Below are 23,285 nucleotides of genomic sequence, written 5' to 3' on the forward strand. Positions count from 1 at the left end.
AAACCTAAACACGTTTACTAAAAATTGCCCCACTATGCTTTGTGGGGGCTTACTCCCAGGTAAGTGTGAGGCCTGTATATTTAGGAAAGCAGAAATACTGTTCACATAGGGCAGAAAGAAGAATAATCAGTTTATCGTTGTTGTTTTAAATGAGCTTGTCTTCTAGTGAGGCAGTAGATTTTACATTCCACCTTTAGACATAGGCAATGCAAAGAGGTTGAAACACCATTAATTCTGAAAATGCTGTTAAGCTTGGGCAGGGACTATTTGGGGTATTAGGCGAGGAGGATTACCTCTGGTGGGGGGCACATCGTGGCTCCTAGATGCTGTCAGCATGAGACAACGGCCATACCCTGGGAAACGGCTTAGACTGGCCGGCTAAACCAGGTGAGGGTAGCCAGTGTGTTAGGTTTACAATGCCTGCAAAGACAGGTCCAGCAGGTTGAGTGGACGAGACCAATAAAGGGTCAGTGGTCAAGAAGGTGGTTTCTGCACGTGCCGTAGAGGGAAGTGAGGGGCAGATGGGAGCTTTTCCACCTGGAAGCCCATCTAGGAGAAGGAAGTCTCTGATCCTAAACCTCTGCTGCCTTGCAAGGTATCTTTGGGAGAAGAAAAGGCTCAGGAGTGTGGGATGTAATCCAGTGGGAGCAGTCAAGTACAACATTCCTTGTTTTCCTAGAGTGGACATGCAAGGGAATGTTTGATCCAGCCAGTCAAAACTTCCTGTTCCTCCTGGCCTGGAGCATCCTTCCTTGCATGTGACTAGTGGGCGGGCGTGACCTTCCCAGACCTGGTCAAAGGACAAGGCATGCTGCCACTCTCTCTCTTTTCCTTCTTCTTTTCATCCTGCAAACTTCCTGGACTGAAATGCTGGCTGCCAGCCAAACAGTACCCCCAGGTCATCTCCTTTATGGGGTAAACCTGTTGGTATACGTTTGTAACTTTAAGCCAGGCATGGCCAAATTTGGCCCTCCAGATGTTTTGGGACTACAACTCCCACCATCCCTAGCTAACAGGACCAGTGGTCAGGGATAATGGGAATTGTCGTTCCGAAACAGCTGGAGGGCCAAGTTTGGCCATGCCTGCTTCAAGCCTTAAGCTTGAAGGGATCACACTGTGCTCTGCCTGATCACGAGTAAACTTTCTTTTTATTGCTTATGAATAAGACTGTGGTGTCTTTAATCTTTTAGGAGGGATTCAAGGGGTCTTACCAGGAAAATACTAGAACACATTTCAATCCGGACAAGCCAGATTGAATTGCGTATTGTCTTAAGAAGCTCACACAAGTTTGCAACTAGTTTTCTGCTGTGTAAAGGGGAATGCAAACTCTGCTAAGTAAAGGAACTTGCTAGCGCAAGTTAGGAAGGATATTAATAAACAATATATCCTCTCCTGCCACCCTCAACATTCCCACAAAGGGTTATGGGCCCAGCATGCTTCCGCTGCACAACTCTGCTAAGTAAAGGAACTTGCTAGAGCAAAGGTAAAGGTCCAGCCGTGACCGACTCTGGGGTTGCGGCGCTCATCTCGCTTTATTGGCTGAGGGAGCAAGTTAGGAAGGATATTAATAAACAATATATCTTCTCCTGCCACCCTGAAGATTTCCACAAGGAGGAAACCCCACACAAAGCCCTAAGGCGATTGGAGGGCGCATGCCTCCTTCTAGCAACTCCTGCAGCCAAGCTGGTGCCAAACGTCTTGCTCTGCTTTCCTTTTAGGCCACATAAGTGAAGCCGAGAGGGGGGCCTTGTCATCTGGGCAGCCCAGGACCTCCAGACCATAGCTGTCAAGTGTCCCTTATTTGAAGGGACAGTCCCTTATTCCAGCGCCATGCCCCGCTGCTGTCCCTTATTGATGGATGCCCCTTAAATGATGTCCCTTAAATTTCAAAGGAAGCAGCTCCTCTCCCTCCCTCCCTGCCGGCCAGGGAGGAGGGAGGCTCCAACTGTGTTGCTTGGCTGTGTTGCTCACCCAATAAGAAGTCTAAGAATGACTGGGGGGTGGAGCTTGCATGCCTTGTGTGTGGCTAGTTAATGCAAGCTGAGGGGTTTTTTGAATGCTGGATGCCATTTTGTTGCACGTGCTGCTGCAAACTTTCCAGTGCAAAGCCAGGCCGGGGAGCCATCTTAAGTTGAGGCTGCATAGGCCTTGTGGTGCCTGTGATTCAGATTCTATTCAGTTGAACCTCTGGTTACAAAGTTGGTTGGACAGTGTTCTCAAAGCTACCAGCATGAGTTTGACCAGACTGCAGGAGGACAGGAAGACGAGTGCCTGGAACAGGTGAGGCTGCAGGTCCCTTATTTTGGCTGCTGGTCCCTTATTTTCAAATCTGTAAGTTGACAGTTATGCTCCAGACCCACTGCCCAGGCTTGCACCCCGGGGAGGTCACTTGGGTGCTGCTAGTGCAGCTGTTGGACTTTGCCCCCCAGAAGCACACTCCATTGTCTCTTGAGACAGATGCATGCCAACAACAGCTCCCATCATCCCTGACCACTGGGCATGCTGACTGGGGATGATGGGAACTGGAGTTCAACCCCATTTTTAGAGGCGCAGATTCGCCATCTCTTTGTTAGCCCTGATGACCTAAGGGGAATTTATTGTATTCAGTCCATTTGTTCAGGAAAGTGAAAACCTGATTATGGTGCTTCTAGCTAATAAATGCAATGGCACTGGGATGACTGACGGCTCTTCAGCACTTAGATTTTAAAACACTGTTATTAAAATTTAAACGGTGTTCTTAAAATTATATATTATGGTTAAATTAAAGGGAGGGAGTTTTTTTAAAAAATAAAATCAGGTTTGCTTGGAAGTAAATTACAGTGAGTTTAGTGGGGCTCATTCTAGAGTTTCTGTGCATAGGATTACAGACTCATAGTGCAACTTTATATGTGGCCACGATCCTCCGCTCAATTACCTGGGATTAGAAGTCCCACTGAATTCAGCTGAGTTTACTTTTGAGTAAAGCCCCATTGAGTTCATTGGAACTTTCACTCCCGGGCCATTGTGCAGAGGATTTGCAGCCAATCATAGAAATGTAGAGTTGGAAGGGACCGCGAGGATAACCTAGACCAACCCCCTGCAAGGCAGGAATATTTTGCCCAATGTGGGGCTCAAACCCACAACCCTGGGATTAAGAGTCTCATGCTCTACCAGCTGAGCTATTCCAGGTCATACGTTTGGGTTGCTATTTTCACCCTCCCCTTTTCCTGGGAGTGAGCCTCATTCAATTCAATAGGACTTACTTCTGAGTGGGTGAGGTCAGGATTGTTAGCAAAATCTTAGCTATAAAAGCAGATCTGTTTTGCTTTGGTTTCTGATGCAACACATTTCTCCAAAGAAAATTGTTGTTGTTTAGTCGTTTAGTCATGTCCGACTCTTCATGACCCCCTGGACCAGAGCACGCCAGGCACTCCTGTCTTCCACTGCCTCCCACAGTTTGGTCAAACTCATGCTGGTAGCTTCGAGAACACTGTCCAACCATCTCGTCCTCTGTCGTCCCCTTCTCCTTGTGCCCTCCATCTTTCCCAACATCAGGGTCTTTTCCAGGGAGTCTTCTCTTCTCATGAGGTGGCCAAAGGATTGGAGCCTCAGCTTCAGGATCTGTTCTTCCAGTGAGCACTCAGGGCTGATTTCCTTCAGAATGGATAGGTTTGATCTTCTTGCAGTCCATGGGACTCTCAAGAGTCTCCTCCAGCACCATAATCCAAAAGCATCGATTCTTCGGCGATCAGCCTTCTTTATGGTCCAGCTCTCACTTCCATACATCATTACTGGGAAAACCGTAGCTTTAACCATAGTTAAAGCTATAACCATAGCTTTAACTATAGCTTTAACTATAGGGGCCCAAAGAAAAGAGGGATGTCCTATTTAATAATAATAAGAATAATAATTTTTACTATTTCTACTCCGCCTATCTGAATGGTTTGCCCCAGCCACTCTGAGCGGCTTCCGACATATATAAAAACATAATAAAATATTAAACATTTGCTATACAGGGCTTCCTTCAGAAGTCTTCTAAAGGTTGTCTAGTTCCTTATCTCCTTGGCTCGGTGAGTGTCTGTGTGTCACATAACTCCAGTCCCTCCAACATTTCTCCAATGAAAATAGGGACGTCCTAAGGGAAAAGCGGGACATTCCAGGATCAACTCAGAAACCGGGACGGCTTCTGTAAATCCAGGACTGTCCCTGGAATATAGGGGCAATTGGAGGGTCTGCATCTTTCTCCCCTCTGCCCCTTGAAATATTTTGGTCTACGGTCCAGGTTTTGTACCCCAAAGCTTTAAGAAGAAAACCTAGTTTCTTGCAGCTTTCACTTATCCTCCCACACTATACTGTCTTTTGTGGTTTCCTACATCAGGGCTGCTAGGCCTGAGTCACTGTAGCCGTAGCTTTTGAAATATTTCCGCTGCCTGTGTGTGTGTGTTTTATGTGTAGCTAACACTTGCAGGAGTGTCACATGGAACGGGAATGTGTGTGCTGTGTGGGCAGTGAGTTTGAAAAAGTGTTTGCGTTTGGCTGAGCCGATGCATGTGGAAGGCATCCCTCTTGCCCTGTTTGTGCTCGCGGCTGTTTCTTATGCCTTCTTTTCTTTTCTTTAAAATATAATTTTTATTGATTCCTTTTTTAACACAATATTTCAAACATTACGTTGACAGACAAACACACTCTTTGCCCTGCCGAGCTCATGACTTCCTTCTGTAATGAGTATGGGGTTGCTCGTGCGTAAGTTGCCGCCTCTCCTGGCTATGTTGCCTGGTTAAACCTTTCTGTCTGGACAGCCCTTCACTTCGTGGCTGCCTCAGTCGCTAGCAGAATCCGTCAGTGGGCGTTTCTTAAACCTTTTCCAACATAAAAGTTGTTTGACGCCAAGTCTCCTCCTACTCTCCCTGCGCGGAAGTCTTCTGTGCAGGGAGGGCGTGGGTAGCGGAGGACCCGTGCTCTCCCCGCTGGTGTCCGGTGAAGAGTCCTGGAGCCCTCTCGCCAATTCCCCCATCTGCCCCCCTTTATCCCTGGTGTTGCGCTGATTTGCTTCCCCATCTGCGGAGCTGCCTCTCTCCCTGCTGGGCCCTTCTCCAGCATCATTTGAGAGCCTTCCCTCCGCCTCTAGCTCCGATGTCAGTTCTCTGACACCTTCCATCCCTTCAACTGGTTTTTTTAATTTTCAAGTCTTTGTATTCACACTTTAGACCATCCATTTCTGACCTTTCTACTCTTGTAGTCAACTCTTTCTCTTTAGTCAGAAAAGTTGCAAGATTTATTTCAATCCTGCTAGTGCCTTCACATTTTTACAGTAATTACTCATATACCAAATAAATTTACTCCAGTCTCTTTGAAATTTTTGGTCGTCTTGGTTCCGGATTCTACCGGTCAGCTTGGCGAATTTTGCATGGTATTTTCCATCATCTTCATCTGCCACTCCTCGATCTATCAGGTCCTCCCTTAAAGAGGGCATGTATTGCAGTGAGACCTGGACAACCGACAGCCTGTGTTGTGTGTGGGTTCAATTGGTCAGCCACAACACCCGATTGGTAAGTCCCTCAAAGCTGGGTACAATCTGGCCAATGGGACGCAGTTCAAACGGTTTGAGGGACCTGTGTAAACCCATGCATGTGACCCAGAGCTTTCTCTTTTGGTGCGTGCATTCTGAACACCCGCCCACTTCTCCCTAATTTTAGGGAATTTTGCGCTTGACCTTGCCATGTCGTTGTGTGTCGTCTGTCGTTGGGACAGGGGAATGGCGGGAATTTTCTCCACTTGGCTGATTGGCTGCTGCCATTTGGGTTTCGCCTGCTGCGTAGCAAATCGTCACAACTTGTAAGGTTGCGGATAGGCTCTGGTTCAGGTGATAGGGATGGGAGAACGCTCTCGCCATCCCTATGTGTAGGGTATTCCGTTAAAGGAATCCAGGGACTCGATGGTTTGGTCAACCCCTGAGAGGGGGTTGTGCCCGTGCCTGAGTCCAGGGGGACATTTGGGTGGTGGAGTTAGCCCGTTCCCAGCTTTCGGCTTATCCAGGTGTTAACCCTTGGCTGACCTATGCTGGTGCCCTGGGTCAGCGCTACCTGCCTAGGCAGCGAGCTAGTTGAACCAGAGCCTATGCAACCAGTCACTTTTCTGTAATCAATAAAGTTGTGGCCTAAATTCTGCCAAAAACCAAAACCAAAAATTTGAGTCAAGTGTGAATTTATTTAGGGGGGAGGTTTCTGGGTCTGAACACGTGACTGGTAATTCCTGCAATTTCCACCTTTGGGCTAATAAAGTTCTTGCCGCCGTTCATTTCATTTCATTCATATGCTGCCTGATTGTAGAAAGACTCAAAGCACAAAGACACACAAAAAATGCACATTTATTAGGCTTCATTTGCTCCATACATTTAAATAGGGCTGGTCTAACGTGTAGGGGGGGTATGGGGGTGCTAACTGAAGAAAAAATGTTATTTGGGAGTAACTTATCGTATATAAGAAGAAAACACATGTGAGTGGTGCCTTTTCAGACCTCTGGTGGTAGTCTGGGGAAAGAGTGTGTGGGGAAGAGCTGTAGCCCAGGGAGAGTCCTGAGCATAGCTGTCAATTTACAGATTTGAAAATAAGGGACCAGCAGCCAAAATAAGGGACCTGCAGCCTCACCTGTTCCAGGCACTCCAGTCTTCCTGTCCTCCTGCAGTCTGGTCAAACTCATGCTAGTAGCTTTGAGAACACTGTCCAACCAACTTTGTAACCAGAGGTCCAACTGAATAGAATCTGAATCACATGCACCACAAGGCCTATGCAGCCTCAACTTAAGATGGCTCCCCGGCCTGGCTTTGAACTGCAAAGTTTGCAGCAGCACGCGCAACAAAATGGCGTCCAGCATTCAAAAAACCCCTCAGCTTGCATTAGCTAGCCACACACAAGGCATGCAAGCTCCACCCCCCAGTCGTTCTTAGACTTCTTATTGGGTGAGCAACTCAGCCAAGCAACACAGTTGGAGCCTCCCTCCTCCCTGGCCGGCAGGCAGGGAGGGAGAGGAGCTGCTTCCTTTGAAATTTAAGGGACATCATTTAAGGGACATCTATCAATAAGGGACAGCAGCGGGACATGGTGCTGGAATAAGGGACTGTCCCTTCAAATAAGGGACACTTGACAGCTATGGTCCTGAGGGCCAGGGAGTGAGAAGTCAAGGGCTACATTCAAGCCCCGGGTCCGAGGTTCCCCACCCCAGGGTCCCACTGTGGGGCAGGTGGTTGTCGGAGGTATAAACACACAGCTTATAAAACTCATTGCAGATAAAATTTCCAGTTGTGCTGCTGTGGGTTAAACCACAGAGCCTAGGACTTGCCAACCAGAAGGTTGGCGGTTCGAATCCCCGTGGCGGGGTGAGCTCCCATTGCTCAGTCCCTGCTCCTGCCAAGCTAACAGTTTGAAAGCACGTCAAAGTGCAAGTAGATAAATAGGTACCACTCCAGCAGGGAGGTAAACGGCGTTTCTGTGTGCTGCTCTGGTTCGCCAGAGCATGCTGGCCACATGACCTGGAAGCTGTACGCCGGCTCCCTCGGCCAATAAAGCGAGATGAGTGCCGCAACCCCAGAGTTGGTCACGACTGGACCTAATGGTCAGGGGTCCCTTTACCTTTCCATCAACTAGTTGATTGCCTATAAAAGCAGGCTGGCTGAGCTGTTTGCTGTTCAGTTCTGTCCAGCTTACAAATAAAGAGCTGCTCTGGAGAAATCGCTGTGTCGTCTGCTATGTTCGCCCACAACTTAACACTGGTGCAATGGCACCTTCGAGTTTGTTTCCTGTAGCCCATAAACCCTCTGAGCCCCACTGCCCCTTTGCCCACGAGGTGGGGAGTATGATTTTCTCCCTTGAAAACGCACGCAGAACGAAAGGCGGAATTTGAAATTCCCATTTCCTCTTTCCCATCCTAGGAGCTTTGGAGAGCTTGGATTAATTCTGTTGAACGTGCCTGTTTCCTGGAAAAGCAAAGTGGGTGTTTGCTTTCTCAGTTTCTGATCGGGGGGACGTATCTGAGCCTTAAGTCCTTTCAACCACGAAGGAGCCTAATGGTGGTTGACGTGTAAATAAGTCCCACCAACATGGAGAGTTCATAAGTGCAGGAGCGCCTGCTCTGAGTGCTCTGAAACAGAATGTAAACCAGGAACGTCTTTTAGAGATCTCTGAAGGGTCCACAGCAGCAGTTTCCAACTGCAGCTTCCAACAGAAATAACTAGGAAGCTTTCTGAAATTAGGCCGGTGAAACAGAATTCTTGTGGTGGGAATGAGAGCGGGGTTTTGTGTGGAGGGGGAAACAAAATCTGAGCTTTGTTCTCGAACTGATTATAGATTCCTGGGCTGAACATTGTGCCTGGAGGTCTCCTGTTCATCAATCCTTAGAACATATCCGCTCAGCTAAGCCACTATTTTGCATGTGGATCTGGGGGTCCTAGTAAAAATCAAAATGGATCCCAGAAGCTCAAAGTCTGACCACCTCTACTCTAAAAGTAATAGCAGCCACTCAGTTGAGGAGAAGTCCTCCCCCCCTTCTGCTATTTTGAAACCACAAATATGATAAGCTCTTGTGGTATAAGAGAGTGACAGATGTCTTGTGGGGGCGGATTTGTGAGTTTTTTCATTCTTGTTTTTATTATGTATTTTGTGTTTTTATATTGTATTTTTATGCTGTGGATCGCCCTAAGAGCTACAGGTGAAGGGTGGCATACAAATTTAATAATAATAATAATAATAATAATAATAATAATAATAATAATAATAATAATAATAAATTGTCACCCACGTTGCAAATGTGAGGAAATAAAAGCAATTGTTTTTAGTGGTGTGTGCCCATGCCTGTTATTGTGAACTGGATATCTGAAGGCAGGGTGTGTATAAATCAAAGTGTTGGTGGTTGTATCAGCAGGCCAACACGAGCGAAAGGAAATTGTAGCATCATAGAATTATATAGTTGGAAGGGAGCCCAAGGGCCATCTAGTCTAACCCCCATCAGAGGTGGGTGTGGGGATGGGAACAAAATTTGAGTGAGTTCACATTTAAAAGGTGAACCTACCTAACTTTCACTTTCAAGAACGCTATGAGAACCAAAACACAAGTGTCCTTCAAAATCCACACTTTTCTGAATTTTGCAGTGCAGATCTCCAGTGTACAAAAATGCATATACTGGGATAAAGTGCCCATAAAAAATACATATATATATATTAGTGAATGTAACATTTAACAAAATACATTCCGTTTAGGAAAATTGCTTTGCCAACATACGCATATTAGGGAAAATTGCATACAGAGATGTGCATCAGGAGAAATTAGGGCTAATGTGCTGTTAAATTTGCATGGTGACTTAAAAAATAATAATCTCATGCTGATGTGGAACTGGGGAGAACTACACTTATGATTGGAATGATGAGAAACAGAGAAAAACTGAAATTGACCCTTTAAAGAGGAGCCCAGTAATTCCAGTCCTGCAATATTGCCCCTTTTTATTCCTGCTTGCATTTGTTATGTATTTATTTATTTCATAAAATGTTTCAACAGCTTGATTTGTTTTTCTTATTTAAAAAAAGCCTCAAAACACTTTACAAAATGAATAAAACAATAACATTATTGGTAAAATCAGTTAGAAACAACTATTTAAAACAATTTAAAAAAAATAAAAAGCGATAAACTAAAAGATTAATATACACATCATCATGCTGGGTACGCTTGTCCAACCTTGAGAGCTAGAAACATGTGCCTTTAGTGCAAGGCTTCCTCAACCTCTGTCCTCCAGATGTTTTGAGACTACAATTCCCATCATCCCTGACCACTGGTCCTGCTAGCTAGGGATCATGGGAGTTGTAGGCCAAAAACATCTGGAGGGCCAAAGTTGATGAAGCCTGCTTTAGTGCAGAGATGAGGAAATCTGTGGTTCTTCAGATGGACTCCAAATCCCATCAGCCACAGACAGCATGGTCAGTGGCAGGGATTATGGGAATTGTAGTCCACCACAGGCTCCCTTTCTCTGATGCCGTGTTTTAATTAAAGCTAGTCTTCCTTTCGGATTCTTCATGTGCATTTGGAAGATGAGTAGCCCTGAATATATACGAAGTTGCGCGCAAAGGACTTATAAATATTCTTTTGAAATTCCAGCCGCCTTCATCCTGGAAACCCCTCGCGACTCAAGGCATGCTCGTTCCATAGATGGTAGTGAAATTAATGAGATGAGTCAGACCTGGAAGTCGATACGCCAAGTACGCACATTCCATCGCTCGACAACTTCTGCATAAAAGTCCCGTAAGGGTCTGAAAGTGTGTAGCTGAAAAGCCTCTCAACTGCAGGATTATAAAGTGGTTGAATGGCCCACTTCCTCATTATGATTGTGCTGAGTGATAGGGCAATCTGAAAGTTTACTGCAGGGTAGAATCATTGCGCATAATCCCAAATGCGTCTAGACCCAGGATCTCCCAAACTTGGGCCTCCAGCTGTTTCTGGACTACAGTCTCCATCATCCCTGACCACTGGCTCTTTCTGCTAGCTAGGGGTGGTGGGAGCTGTAGTCCCCAAACAGCTGGAGACCCAAGTTTGGGAAGCCCTAATCTAGACCAAAGAATCCAGAAAGCATTATTAGGGACTGAAGTGTACGTTCCAGATTGGGAACATATGAGCACTGTTCTCACAGTGGTCAACTAGATGTCTGTGGGAAACCAGCCAACAGGATTCGAGCACAATACAGTGGTACCTTGGTTCTCAAACGTTTTGGTTCTCAAACTCCGAAAACCCAAAAGTAAGTGTTCCAGTTTTCAAACGTTTTTTGGAAGCCAAACATCCGATGCAGCTGTCGGCTATTGTTTCTGGGGTACCTGCACCGATCGGAAGCTGTGTCCTGTGGAGGGGGGTTGGGGGTCTTCACACGCAAGTGCTTTTGGGTTATTGGGACCCCTAACAGCAGTCCCCCCCCCCCAAAGATCTGATATGCTCCACAAGACCTCTACAAGAAAGTGTTGTCTTTTCTCAGATAGATGTTGGAGGCGTAATGATGAAAAGGCCTCATCTGATGCAGGCTTGCTCAATGATATATTCTTCTGGTGTGAAGTTCATAGAATCATAGAGTTGGAAGAGACCACAAGGGCCATCGAGTCCAACCCCCTGCCAAGCAGGAAACACCATCAGAGCACTCCTGACATATGGTTGTCAAGCCTCTGCTTAAAGACCTCCAAAGTAGGAGACTCCACCACACTCCTTGGCAGCAAATTCCACTGTCAAACAGCTCTTACTGTCAGGAAGTTCTTCCTAATGTTTAGGTGGAATCTTCTTTCTTGTAGTTTGGATCCATTGTTCCGTGTCCGCTTCTCTGGAGCAGCAGAAAACAACCTTCCTCCCTCCTCTATGTGACATCCTTTTATATATTTGAACATGGCTATCATATCACCCCTTAACCTCCTCTTCTCCCGGCTAAACATGCCCAGCTCCCTTAGCCGTTCCTCATAAGGCATAGTTTCCAGGCCTTTGACCATTTTGGTTGCCCTCCTCTGGACACGTTCCAGTTTGTCAGTGTCCTTCTTGAATTGTGGTGCCCAGAACTGTCTGTATCAATTTTGTACCGGTAAAAACTTTGGTGTTTGTAGATGTTAATGTACTTTTAAACTATATTTTTACAGTATGGGGATTAACAGACAACAAAAAGAGGATGTTATGAGCACTTATGGCTAGCAAGAAACGTATAGTGGAAGTATATATTCCCACCATCCATTAAGTAATGTTCAGTCTTTAATTTTAAGCTGTTTTTAGGTGTCCAGCTGCAAGTTTCATTGTTCAGCTGCAAATAAACTGTAATGATGATGATTTCTCGCTTTTTCAAACCCTACGCAGTTTGTTTCTTCAGCGCATAAGCTTGCATTTGAAACCGTTTCTCATTATTTGGTTATTGCTTTTGCTAGCGCTATCCCTCTGCTGGCCCCAAGTTCGCTAGAAAAAAACCCTCTGACAATAATATTTTTGAACAGTACCACAGTACATTTTAAAACAACAACACACACACACAACCTCCTGCACATTAGCTGGCAGGCCTCCCGGAAACTTGCTGAAAGTTAGCGTGGTGGAATCTTTTTAAAGAAAAGTTTTCTTTTCCTTTTCCGTTTGATTCTCTATTTTGCTTGTTAAATTTTCGAGGTTCGGTCTATTGCTTCAACACCACTTAGGAAGCAAAGGAAAGCCCCGTTTTGTTAGCAGATTGAATTAAATCCGGATGCCTTTTCCAGCTTGAACTGACCTGCATTTGCAGCCGCTTAAAAAACGGATCAACAGATTGAAACGAATGGGTGGTTTTTGTAAAAAAAAATTAGTGCCAGTTTACAAAAGAGTTTCAGTTATAGATAAACAGCCAGTGACTTCTCTTAAGACATGCATGTTTGCACACATGCTTGGGAATATTGGTGTGAATCAGGCAGTCCCTCATTCTCATTAATGATGGTTAAGTGTGAATGAACAAGCATACTGGTACAGTGGTACCTCAGGTTAAGTACTTAATTCGTTCCGGAGGTCCGTTCTTAACCTGAAACTGTTCTTAACCTGAAGGAAGCACCACTTTAGCTAATGGGGCCTCCTGCTGCCGCCACGCCGCCAGAGCACGATTTCTGTTCTCATCCTGAAGCAAAGTTCTTAACCTGAGGTACTATTTCTGAGTTAGCGGAGTCTGTAACCTGAAGCGTCTGTAACCTGAAGAGTATGTAACCTGAGCTACCACAACCACTTTGCTCCTCCTGTTCCTGCTGTCACTGCACTACCGGAAGCTAAGCTATGGTTTGGTTTAGTGTTACCTGCAAAACCAGGCTCATTGTTTGTCTCCTGCAAACAAACCACTGAAGCGGTGCCTCTGAAGGACCAGGTACGCAGCCTGGGAGTCATTTTGGACTCACAGCTGTCCATGGAAGTGCAGGTCAGTTCTGTGTCCAGGGCAGCTGTCTACCATCTCCATGTGGTACGCAGGCTGAGATCCTATCTGCCCACAGACTGTCTCACCAGAGTGGTGCATGCTCTGGTTATCTCTCGCTTGGACTACTGCAATGCGCTCTACGTGGGGCTACCTTTGAAGGTGACCCGGAAACTCCAACTAATCCAGAATGTGGCAGCTAGACTGGTGACTGGGAATGGCCACCAAGACCACAATAACACTGGTCCTGAAAGACCTACATTGGCTCCCAGTACGTTTCCGAGCACAATTCAAGTGTTGGTGCTGATCTTTAAAGCCCTTGGTCCAGTATACCTGAAGGAGCATCTTCACCCCCATCATTCAGCCCAGACACTGAGGTCCAGCTCCGAGGGCCTTCTGGTGGTTCCCTTCTTGCAAGAAGTGAAGTTACAGGGAACCAGGCAGAGGGCCTTCTTGGTAGTGGCGCCCTCCCTGTGGAACGCCTTCCCACCAGATGTCAAAGAAATAAAGAACTATCTGACTTTTGGAAGACATCTGAAGGCAGCCCTGTTTAGGGAAGCTTTTAATATTTGATGTTTTATTGTGTTTTTAATATTTTGCTGGAAGCCACCCAGAGTGGCTGGGGAAACCTAGCCAGATTGGCGGGGTATAAATAAATAAATAAATAAATAAATAAATAAATAAATAAATAAATTATTATTATTATTATTATTATTATTATTATTATTATTATTATTATTATTATACAGTTACTAGTTTGTTTAGCGTGAAGCAGGCCAAACCATGGCTTAGCTCCTAGTGGCAGTAGCGGGAGAAACAGGGAAGTGGTTTTCTAACTGCGTACCACCGTACAGTGGTACCTCGGGTTACATACGCTTCGGGTTACATACGCTTCAGGTTACAGACTCCGCTATCCCAGAAATATTACCTCAGGTTAAGAACTTTGCTTCACAATGAGAACAGAAATCGAGCAGCAGCGGCAGCAGCGGGAGGCCCCATTAGCTAAAGTGGTGCTTCAGGTTAAGAATAGTTTTAGGTTAAGAACACACCTCCAGAACGAATTAAGTTCTTAACCCGAGGTACCACTGTACAGAGAAGATTGCATGCCGCAAGATATTGTGCATGCCAATGCTGGATTCTCAGGCAGGGTCAGATTGAGACTAGATATTGCAGTGTGGAGAGGGAACTAAGATATTGCAGCCAAGGGGGGTGAGCTGAGTCTGCTGTGACCCAGATTCAGGGTGAGCCAATGAGTTGCCTGAAGAAGAGGGGTTTTCCCTGGAGCCTACAGCCACATCACAGCCCAGTGTCCTGCTCAGGAAGGCTCAGCGCAGCAGCTTGGAGCTACAAGGGAGCTGTTGCTTCAGCTGTGAAGCATCTTGGACTGAAACTGCTTCACCCTGGCAAGAGACAGGCATGTGTTTGCCGGGGCTCCCTCTCTCCTCCCGAGTAGCCTCAGATTGCAGCTGGCAGCTGCAGCCTTGCTTGCCCCGGTGGTGATGGGAAAGAAGTTCCAAGAGCAGATCTTACATACTAATAGCAAACTGATTTGTCAGGTGGATCCTTACATAGCTAAAACACCACCACCCACATGCAAGAAGTTGGTGTCAATAGGCCTGGGGAAACCCCAAGGTTTTCAGAAGTTGGAAAAAAATTAATTGGAGAGGAAGAGACTCAAGGAGGATTGAAAATGCTCAGTGTCAGATGGTATTTAACACCAGTGAAGTTAGCAAAAATGTATCATACTCATGATAATAAATGCTGGAAATGTAAAGAGAAATAAGGAACCTTTTACCACATGTGGTGGACGTGCCCCAAGGTAAGAGACTTTTGGGAAAGGATTCATAATGAATTGAAAAAAGTGTGGAAAAACACATTTATTAAAAAACCAAAAGCCTTTTTATTTGGTATAGTGCAGGTGAAATCCCCAAAAAGGATGTTACTTTTTTTTCCTTTTTCTGTATGCCACAACAGCTGTGAGAATATTGCAATAATAATAATAATAATAATAATAATAATAATAATAATAATAATAATAATAATAATAATATGGGCGGCTTCCATAGAAGAATTGGAAGAAACAAGGTTTACCAATTATCGAAGAATGACAGATAAAGATGATGGACTATATGGAACTTGCCGAACTGACCGGGAGACTCCGAGACCAGAGAGAAGAAACGGTGGAAGAAGATTGGAAGAAGTTTAAGGAATATTTGAAAAAAAAAGTGAATATGTAAATCTTAGAATAGCTATGGAAGTGGATATAGGCGGTAGGGTTAGAAGTAGAAGATAGTGTATTTTATAAGTGATAAAATGCGAAGTTTTTTATGGTCAATGTAAGTGTGGAGAAAAAAAAGATGGTTAGAAGTTATGATATATGTAAACTGCTAAAGATGAAGTAAAATGAAAATCAGATAGGTGGGACTTGGCGAAGCCCACTTAACAATGTTTAGGAAAATAAGGATATGACAAGAATTGGTTTGTATTGTTTGTCTTTCCTGTTTGTGTTTTTTATTTGTGTTATAAAATGAATAAAAATTTTGAGAAAAAGAAAAAAGAAAATGCTCAGTGACCGCCAAATGCTGAGGAAAACCCAGGGAGGCAGAACAAAATGGAGTGTTCTAGAAGAAGACAAAGCTGGTTGTTTGGGACCCTGAACAGAAGCGCTCCACCCTGCAACATTTTGTTGCAGTCCCCGTTTGTATCTTTCCCATAGATGCACAGTTTGAATCTCCCGTAGATTGTTTCCAAATTCCATTTCCGTCAGTGTTTGAGGGGATTTTTTCATGTGGTGTTATCAGGGACAGGACTGAAACTTAAAAAGTCTTTGTCTCCAGCCTTGATGAATTCTGTCACCCTTTCGGTCAGGGTTTGTTCTGAAGCCGTATACGTCATTCTGCCTCTTGCTTAAAGTTACAGAATGTGTGGCGGCATAGCTGGGTTTCGGTTCCCAAACAGAGCCATGTGGTTTCTCAGATAGGAAGTAGCAGCGAGCGAAAGGAACAACATGTTTAGCTTCAGATGTCCATTTCAGATTATTGGCTTGATGCATCTATCTCTTCTTCCTGCCCAAATATCTCAAAATAGGTTTGAATAAATATCCTTGTACTTGCTTTAGAGTCTGAAGATGTCTCGGGTGTTTACAACATTATTTTTAGATTGCACCTTGAAGTGATTTCTGTGTTGTCTGTGGTTGTCATGCCTATTTGTGAACAGTTTACAGTTTTCATTATGAGGTCTAAGAAGAAAATGCACAGAGTTCAGGGTGAGTTTACTAGTGTACATATCTTACTGTGGTTGGTTACCTGCAAGTTGATACCTGGGGGTTTTATGTTAAAGGAGCTTCCTTTCTAGGTAGAAATTTGCAGGTGTTTTGTTGGTGTTGCAATGTTTGCGTTCTGCCACTAGGTGCCGCTAAAGTGTTGGTTGCTGTAGCATTGGCCTCAGCACACAGAAGCAGCACTTTTCTGGCACCTAGTGAAATTGGGGTTGCCGTACAGTCATACCTCGGGTTACAGACGCTTTGGGTTGCACAGTTTTGGGTTGCACACTGCACCGAACCTGGAAGGACCAGAACGGGTTACTTCCGGGTTTTGGTGGTGTGCATGCACAAAAGTGCCAAATTGCGACCCGTGAGTGCAGACTACGGGTTGCGAATGCTGTGGGTTGCGAACGTGCTTCCTGCACTGATCACGTTCGCAACCCGAGCGTCCACTGTATTTCGAAGAGCAAAAAGAGGACACATTTGCTGACTTCTGCTTCTAGCTACGGATCACTATGGCGACTCTCATTTTACATACCCATGAAAAGGAGGACATGTCCTGGAAAAGTTCAACTGATTGCTGAAAACAGCTGCTCCTTCAGTGATTTAAGGCAGGACACACTACCGTGGGCCCAATTCAGACAAGGAAGTATTACAACGGTTTGGCGTGACGTCTGACCTGACAAACCATGGTTTGTGCCTGCCCAGCCATTGAGAATGGGAAACCATGGTTTGTAGTGACTTTGCAATAACCATGGTTTGGTGCTGTGTCTGAATTAACAGACTGTAGTGACATACGTTGTTCTGCCTCCAAAGGGGTGACAGGAAGACACAGCACGTGGGGAGGATGGAGGCAAAATGCTGTGGTTTTCAGTTACATAAAGGTCACGATGAGATGCTTTTTTGGTACAGGCGATGCAACCACGTTTGACTCTGCCATGTCCGTCTACAAGGTTCACTATCTAATAATCTTCATTCTTCATGTCGCAGGAGCAGCCCTTGGACCTGAAGGCCTGTACGGCACAAGCGCCCTCGACTCGTGGGATACAGACCTGATGAAGATATGACCATGGGTAAGACTCCATTACTTTTTCCAACCTTGGTTTCCTGCTGGTGGCAGAGCACAATGGCGGACATTTTAAGTTCTGCCAACACTTCTGTGTGGTACATGGGCCATCAATCAAGCGAGAGAACCAAAAGGCAGAGTTTGCATTTGCTGCTAGATGCCCATGACTTTAATCACAATAGATGTCAGCCCCAGATTGTGACACTTTAAAAGATTGTGGGTTCCATGGTGGACAACAATTAAGGATTTATTACATTTTCTGAATGTATTGGGAAATTGATATAGAAAGGTTTATTGTATTGTGTACATTCAGTTGTAAGATAAAACATATGTGAAGGGATTTGACAGGAAGTCAAAATTGAAGAAAAGATTTTGTAAGATAAAAGGGGGAAAATATTTATTTTCATTATTTTCATTATTTTTCATTATTCTTTGTGTTTGTGTGGGTGTGTGTTTTGTATGGATTGTTTGGGAGGAAATAAGACGGTAAATAACAAATAACAAACAAAATATTGACGTATGTAATTTTTATTTCTCAATTATATTTTGTGGTAGTATGGTTGTAATGGTTTTTGTAACATAAAATCATTCAATAAAAAGTATTTAAAAATAAAAATAAAAGATGGTGGGTTCCATCAGGCAACAACCTTAGGGCCTGTAGAGAACCCCGTCTTTCTTAGTTGAGGGGTTGCTTGCTTTTTTGTGGCATGGGGTGTGTGGCATGTTACCTGCTTTTTTGTCCATGTTTTCCCCCATTTTGTGCATTTGCATGTGCTGGTAGAGTGATAGAATGGTAGAGTTAGAAGGGACCACAAGGGTCATCTAGTCCAGCCCCCTGCAACGCAGGAATCCTTTGCCAGTGCGGGGCTCATGAGATTAGGAGGCTCATGCTCTGCTGACTGAACTGTTCATGGTTTGCCTGGTTTGTGGGTAGTGGAGAGACCACATAACACCGGTCTTGAAAGACCTACATTGGCTCCCAGTACGTTTCCGAGCACAATTCAAAGTGTTGGTTCTGACCTTTAAAACCCTAAATGGCCTCGGCCAAGTATACCTGAAGGAGCGTCTCCACCCCCATTGTTCAGCCCGGACACTGAGGTCCAGCACCGAGGGCCTTCTGGCGGTTCCCTCACTGCGAGAAGCCAAGTTACAGGGAACCAGGCAGAGGGCCTTCTCGGTAGTGGCGCCCGCCCTGTGGAACGCCCTCCCACCAGATGTCAAAGAGAAAAACAACTACCAGGCTTTTAGAAGACATCTGAAGGCAGCCCTGTTTCGGGAAGCTTTTAATGTTTGATGTATTATAGTATTTTAATATTCTTTTGGAAGCCGCCCAGAGTGGCTGGGGAAGCCCAGCCAGATGGGCGGGGTATATATAATAAATAATTATTATTATTATTATTATTATTATTATTATTATTATTATTATTATTATTATTATTATTATTATTATTATTATAGTGGAGTTGTGAACTTTGCCATCTTTCATACTAGGGAATTGGTATTTTATTTAACAGGATTTAGATACTGTGTCATTTAAAAAACCACCCTTCTCAGCAGCATTATGCTATTATAAGTAGCCATTATCCGTTTCAAACGTTAGCTTCTATAGATGAGTTCCTTCAGAGTCTGTACTGGTGTCACCTTTTCTGTGTTGAATGTCTCACCTGGCTGTCTCACCTTTCTGTCTCTCACCTGGCTGTTGTTTTGGAGCTGAACACAGGCAGCGTTGCAAGCCTCAGTTGTCAGCGTTCCTCCTATGTGTAACCGACAAGTAAAAGGGGCAGGAACTCTGGGCATTCGTTCACCATGTATAGGAGCAAATGAACAAAGACCTAAATCCTAAATATTAATTAAAGTTGAATTAATTTTACTCCCACAGTCTTTTTTTTTTTTTTTGCATGCTATGCCAGAGTGATAACATACAGATGTTTTGAGCAGAATGCTGATGTTTACTTTTGACCGCTACGTGGCTGGCTCTTTAAATAGCAGCATCACTACTAATTATCCAGGTTAACAGACTCTGTTTCCATATTCAAGATAATAAACTAATCAAACAAGAAAATTTAAAGAAACCCACCATCTAGCCAGATTTCCCACGGCTTGCTCCAACCAAGGTTATAAACTTAAATCAGAATATACAGTTTCATCTGTATATAACAGAGTCCCCAACCTGTGGCCCGTTTAACCAGCCCACAAGCCACCCCTGAACTGAGCTGCTCACTTGGCAAGTCCCCGCGCACTGCGCTAAATGAGCGTAGCGTGGCGCTAAACCAGCGCGGCGCGGGGACTCTCTTCTGCGGCTCCAGAAATTGCTTCTGCGCATGCTCAGACCCTGGAAATGTCCGTGGTGCCCGAAATCGCTTCTGCGCATTCCCAAATGCTTCTGCATAGGCGCAATTTTCAGGGTCTGGGCATACGCAGAAGTGATTTCTGGCGTTGCGCTGCGCTAGCCCGGCCCACAGAGGATCTTCGCGGGAGTGATCCGGCCCATGCCTGGTAAGCTTTGCCGATCCCTGGTATATAATGCCCCATCCAATTCAGCATCCTCTTGACCATAGTTACCCATGAGATTCCTATGATAATGCCAAGGTTGCAGGTTTGATCCCCGTATGGGACAGCTGTGTATTCCTGCATTGCAGAGGGCTGGATCAGATGGGTCCCTTCAGACTCTACAATTCTGTGATTAAACGACTGGGATGATTGGCGGGCGGCTGGCTCTCAGCTGTGGGTCTGCTTGTTCACACAGGGCAGTTGTTGTTTATTCGTTTAGTCATGTCCGACTCTTTGTGACCCCATGGACCAGAGCACGCCAGGCACTCCTATCTTCCACTGCCTCCCGCAGTTTGGTCAAACTCATGCTGGTAGCTTCGAGAACACTGTCCAACCATCACGTCCTCTGTCGTCCCCTTCTCCTTGTGCCCTCCATCTTTCCCAGCATCATGGTCTTTTCCAGGGAGTCTTCTCTTCTCATGAGGTGGCCAAAGTCTTGGAGCCTCAGCTTCAGGATCTGTCCTTCCAGTGAGCACTCAGGGCCGATTTCCTTCAGAATGGAGAGGTTTGATCTTCTTGCAGTCCATGGGACTCTCAAGAGTCTCCTCCAGCGCCATAAAAGCTCCATGGACAAAGCCAACAGGCGCAAAGGGCAGGCCCACCACCAAACGCAGTAGTTAGTCGGTGGGCTGGATCCCTGAAGCTGCTGAGATTCCTCCTCTCCCGAATAGAGGAGGAAGGTGGAACGGGGTGTGTTTGCAGGGGATCAACCTTGTGCAATTCGGCTCCGAAGGCGATTCGCACGCCACACCGAAGGCACAAAGTGTTGACGCAGCTGCTTTCCCGCTGCTCCCTGCCCCCCCCCCTGTGTACGAGAAACCAGAAACGCGGCCCACTCTAGCCTTCCCTCAGGCCTGCTCTGTTTTGGACCGCAGGGTGGTTGCCGTGGCGACGGATTGCAAACCCCTCTGGTTATGGTTTTATTGCCGCGATAAGTGATAGGGGAAGCTAGCCTGGGGAACAGGGGAGGGAAATCCCTGTTTTAGAACTCAAATATCCTTTTAGCCATATCGGAGAACACAACGCTTGTAAGGTCCAGGAAAAAACAGCTGCCCAAGTATTTCATTACGAGAGAGAGAGAGAGAGAGAGAGAGAGAGAGAGAGAGAGAGAGAGGAGGGATTTCTGGGTTGGTTGGTTTTTTTATCTGCACAGTGTGTGGGCCCAGTAATGATATTCTTCCTTTTGATTGGCCACTTGTGCTGTTTTCCACCGTTACATTTATCGTTATTACTAGTGACATGTGTTTGCCATTGTGACGGGCAGAGGCAACAGATGGCAGTCCCTATACTGTAGTTCAAGGCTGGGGAATCCCAGGCCCATAAGCTGAATGTGGCCCTCCGAGCCTCTCTGCTTGGCCCTCCATGTGTTCATGCACCTGCTCAAGAAAAATATGTCTCTCCACACGTACAAATCCCAAAATGGCGCCTCTCTGTATGGGAGTATATTGTATTTAAAAATGGGGTATCAGAGTTTTTAGGGGGCTAACCAGGTTGGGATAGCTGGGATAGCAGGCGTGTTGGGTTTTGAATGTCTTATGTAGATTTTTCAATTTCTTTGTTCTGTATGGGACAATGACAATAAAGAATATCGTATCATATCTCTCAGCTCCCTGGAGGAATGTGTAAAATGTATAACACATGCTAGGTAAATATAAGGGTACCCCTGACAGTTAAGTCCAGTCGTGAACGACTCTGGGGTTGCGGCTTTACAGGCCGAGGGAGCCGGCGTTTGTCCGCTTCCGCAGACAGCTTTTCCGGGCCATGTGGCCAGCATGACTAAGCTGCTTCTGGCGAAACCAGAGCAGCACACGGAAATACCGTTTACCTTTCCGCCGGAGCGGTACCTATTTATCTGCTTGCACTGCATGCTTTTGAACTGCTAGGTTGGCAGAAGCTGGGACCGAACAACAGGAGCTCACCCCGTCATGGGGCCTCGAACCACCGACCTTCCGATTGTCAAGTCCAAGCGGCGCAGTGGTTTAAACCACATCGCCTCCCGCGTCCCACCCTACCACATGCTAGGCCAAAGCTAAACATTTAAAGCACCCCCCCCCCCAGAGAAACCTGGGAACTGTAGTTTGTTAAGGGTACCGGGAATTGTAGTCCTGTGAGGGGGGGAACTACAGTTTCCTCAATTTTTTTGCAGGCAAGCGAGAATGTGAACATATGGTGTATATGTCCTTTGTTGTGTCAAACACTACCACACATCTGCCCAGAGAAGGGATTCGGCTACACAGCTGCAAATTATACATTTTAAATGTATTGTGACGTGCAGTATACAAATATGACACTAGATGGCTACAGCGAGCTATGCAAAATTCAATGTATTTTTCCAAACTTTTTTTTTTTTTTAAGGGATCTTCACAGCGGTTTTTTTATATGTACATAGATTCCACCAAGGAAGCTGAGACTTGAAGCCACCTGGCTGCCTGTTTGCTGTTGCTGTAAAAAGGGAAGGCAGCATTTGTACAAACAGGACGTGTTAGCAGTCATTGTTTGCTCTTCGCAGCCACAAAGAGCCAAGACTGTGACGACTGCAGTTTCTTATCTTAATCCTAGGTTTTAATCCGTGACCGCAGAATGCTGAGGCTTTTGTTCAGTGATCACTTGGTGCCCTCTGGACTGCAGGGGTCTCCCATCCTCACATAATCCACGTTTGAGCCTAAGTCCTTGGGGAAGGACCACCAAACTCACAGGTGGTCCTGTTGTGTTTTCAAGTTTTAAAATACTCCCTGGTGGTCTTTTCGGATCGATATTTTGAAAATATAGCGTTCTGTACCGAGTCTGCAAACCCTTTCCTCCTTTCGCCCCCGACCAACTGCCCCCTAAATCTTTCGAAACGGGGCGTTTCTGTTTCTTTTCCCATTGTTGATGGAAGCAGATCCTTGGAACCTACGGCAAATTTTCTCCCAACTAATAGCCTGCTAGCAAAGCCAACAATAACAGGCCTGTCTAGACCTTCCAAATGTTGCTAAGTTGTTCCTTCGTCTCTCCCATATTCCCCCCACATTTGACAGCTAAGCTGTTTGGGTGGTCTGATGCTGACCCTGTTTTCTCGCGGCTGTTTTCTCATCCGGCTCTCAAACGGCGAAGAAGAACTAGGAACGCAGATTCTCCTCTTAACGATTCCCCACGCACACGGACACATGTACACACAGGGAGGAGCAGAGCCTGGGAAATCTAGACAGGATCTGAGCCTTCCAGAGCTGTCACAACTAGGTTGGGGGAGGGCAGGTGCTGGTATTCTGCCAGGTGGCTGAATCAGCGGCAGATTTGTGGCAAAGGTTCGCGGGCTTGCGGTTAGGAATCTCAGGCTGGGCGGGAAAGCCCCAAGTCCAAGTGATAAGAAGGCAACCTCGGATCACGCTTTCAAGCTGAAATTGGCACAGTTCAGTTTAGAAATGCTATGTGAATGAAAGGAGGGTGGTGGAAGAAGGCTATATTCTTTAAAACCCCAGCTCCTCAGAGTGCAGGTTCCGGGGGCCAGCTTTAACTGTTGGCTATCCGCCT

At 45.7% G+C, this 23,285-nt stretch overlaps 1 protein-coding gene across 2 annotated transcripts in view; it reads left to right on the top strand.

Moving 5' to 3' along the window:
* Positions 1-23,285, top strand: part of LOC308569580 (mitogen-activated protein kinase kinase kinase 3-like) — a 114,318-nt gene that overhangs the window by 24,445 nt on the left and 66,588 nt on the right. The window contains exon 2 of one of the 2 annotated variants that reach the window (XM_081163682.1): positions 17,156-17,232. In XM_081163682.1, coding sequence (XP_081019808.1) covers positions 17,223-17,232 — 10 coding nt within the window. In that variant the 5' untranslated portion in view covers positions 17,156-17,222. Of the gene's footprint in view, positions 1-17,149; positions 17,233-23,285 lie in introns of both variants that reach the window. The other variant, XM_081163683.1, reaches the window with a different exon arrangement.

Source organism: Podarcis bocagei (assembly GCF_964188305.1).
Source record: "Podarcis bocagei genome assembly, chromosome: 12".
Lineage (NCBI taxonomy): Eukaryota > Metazoa > Chordata > Lepidosauria > Squamata > Lacertidae > Podarcis > Podarcis bocagei.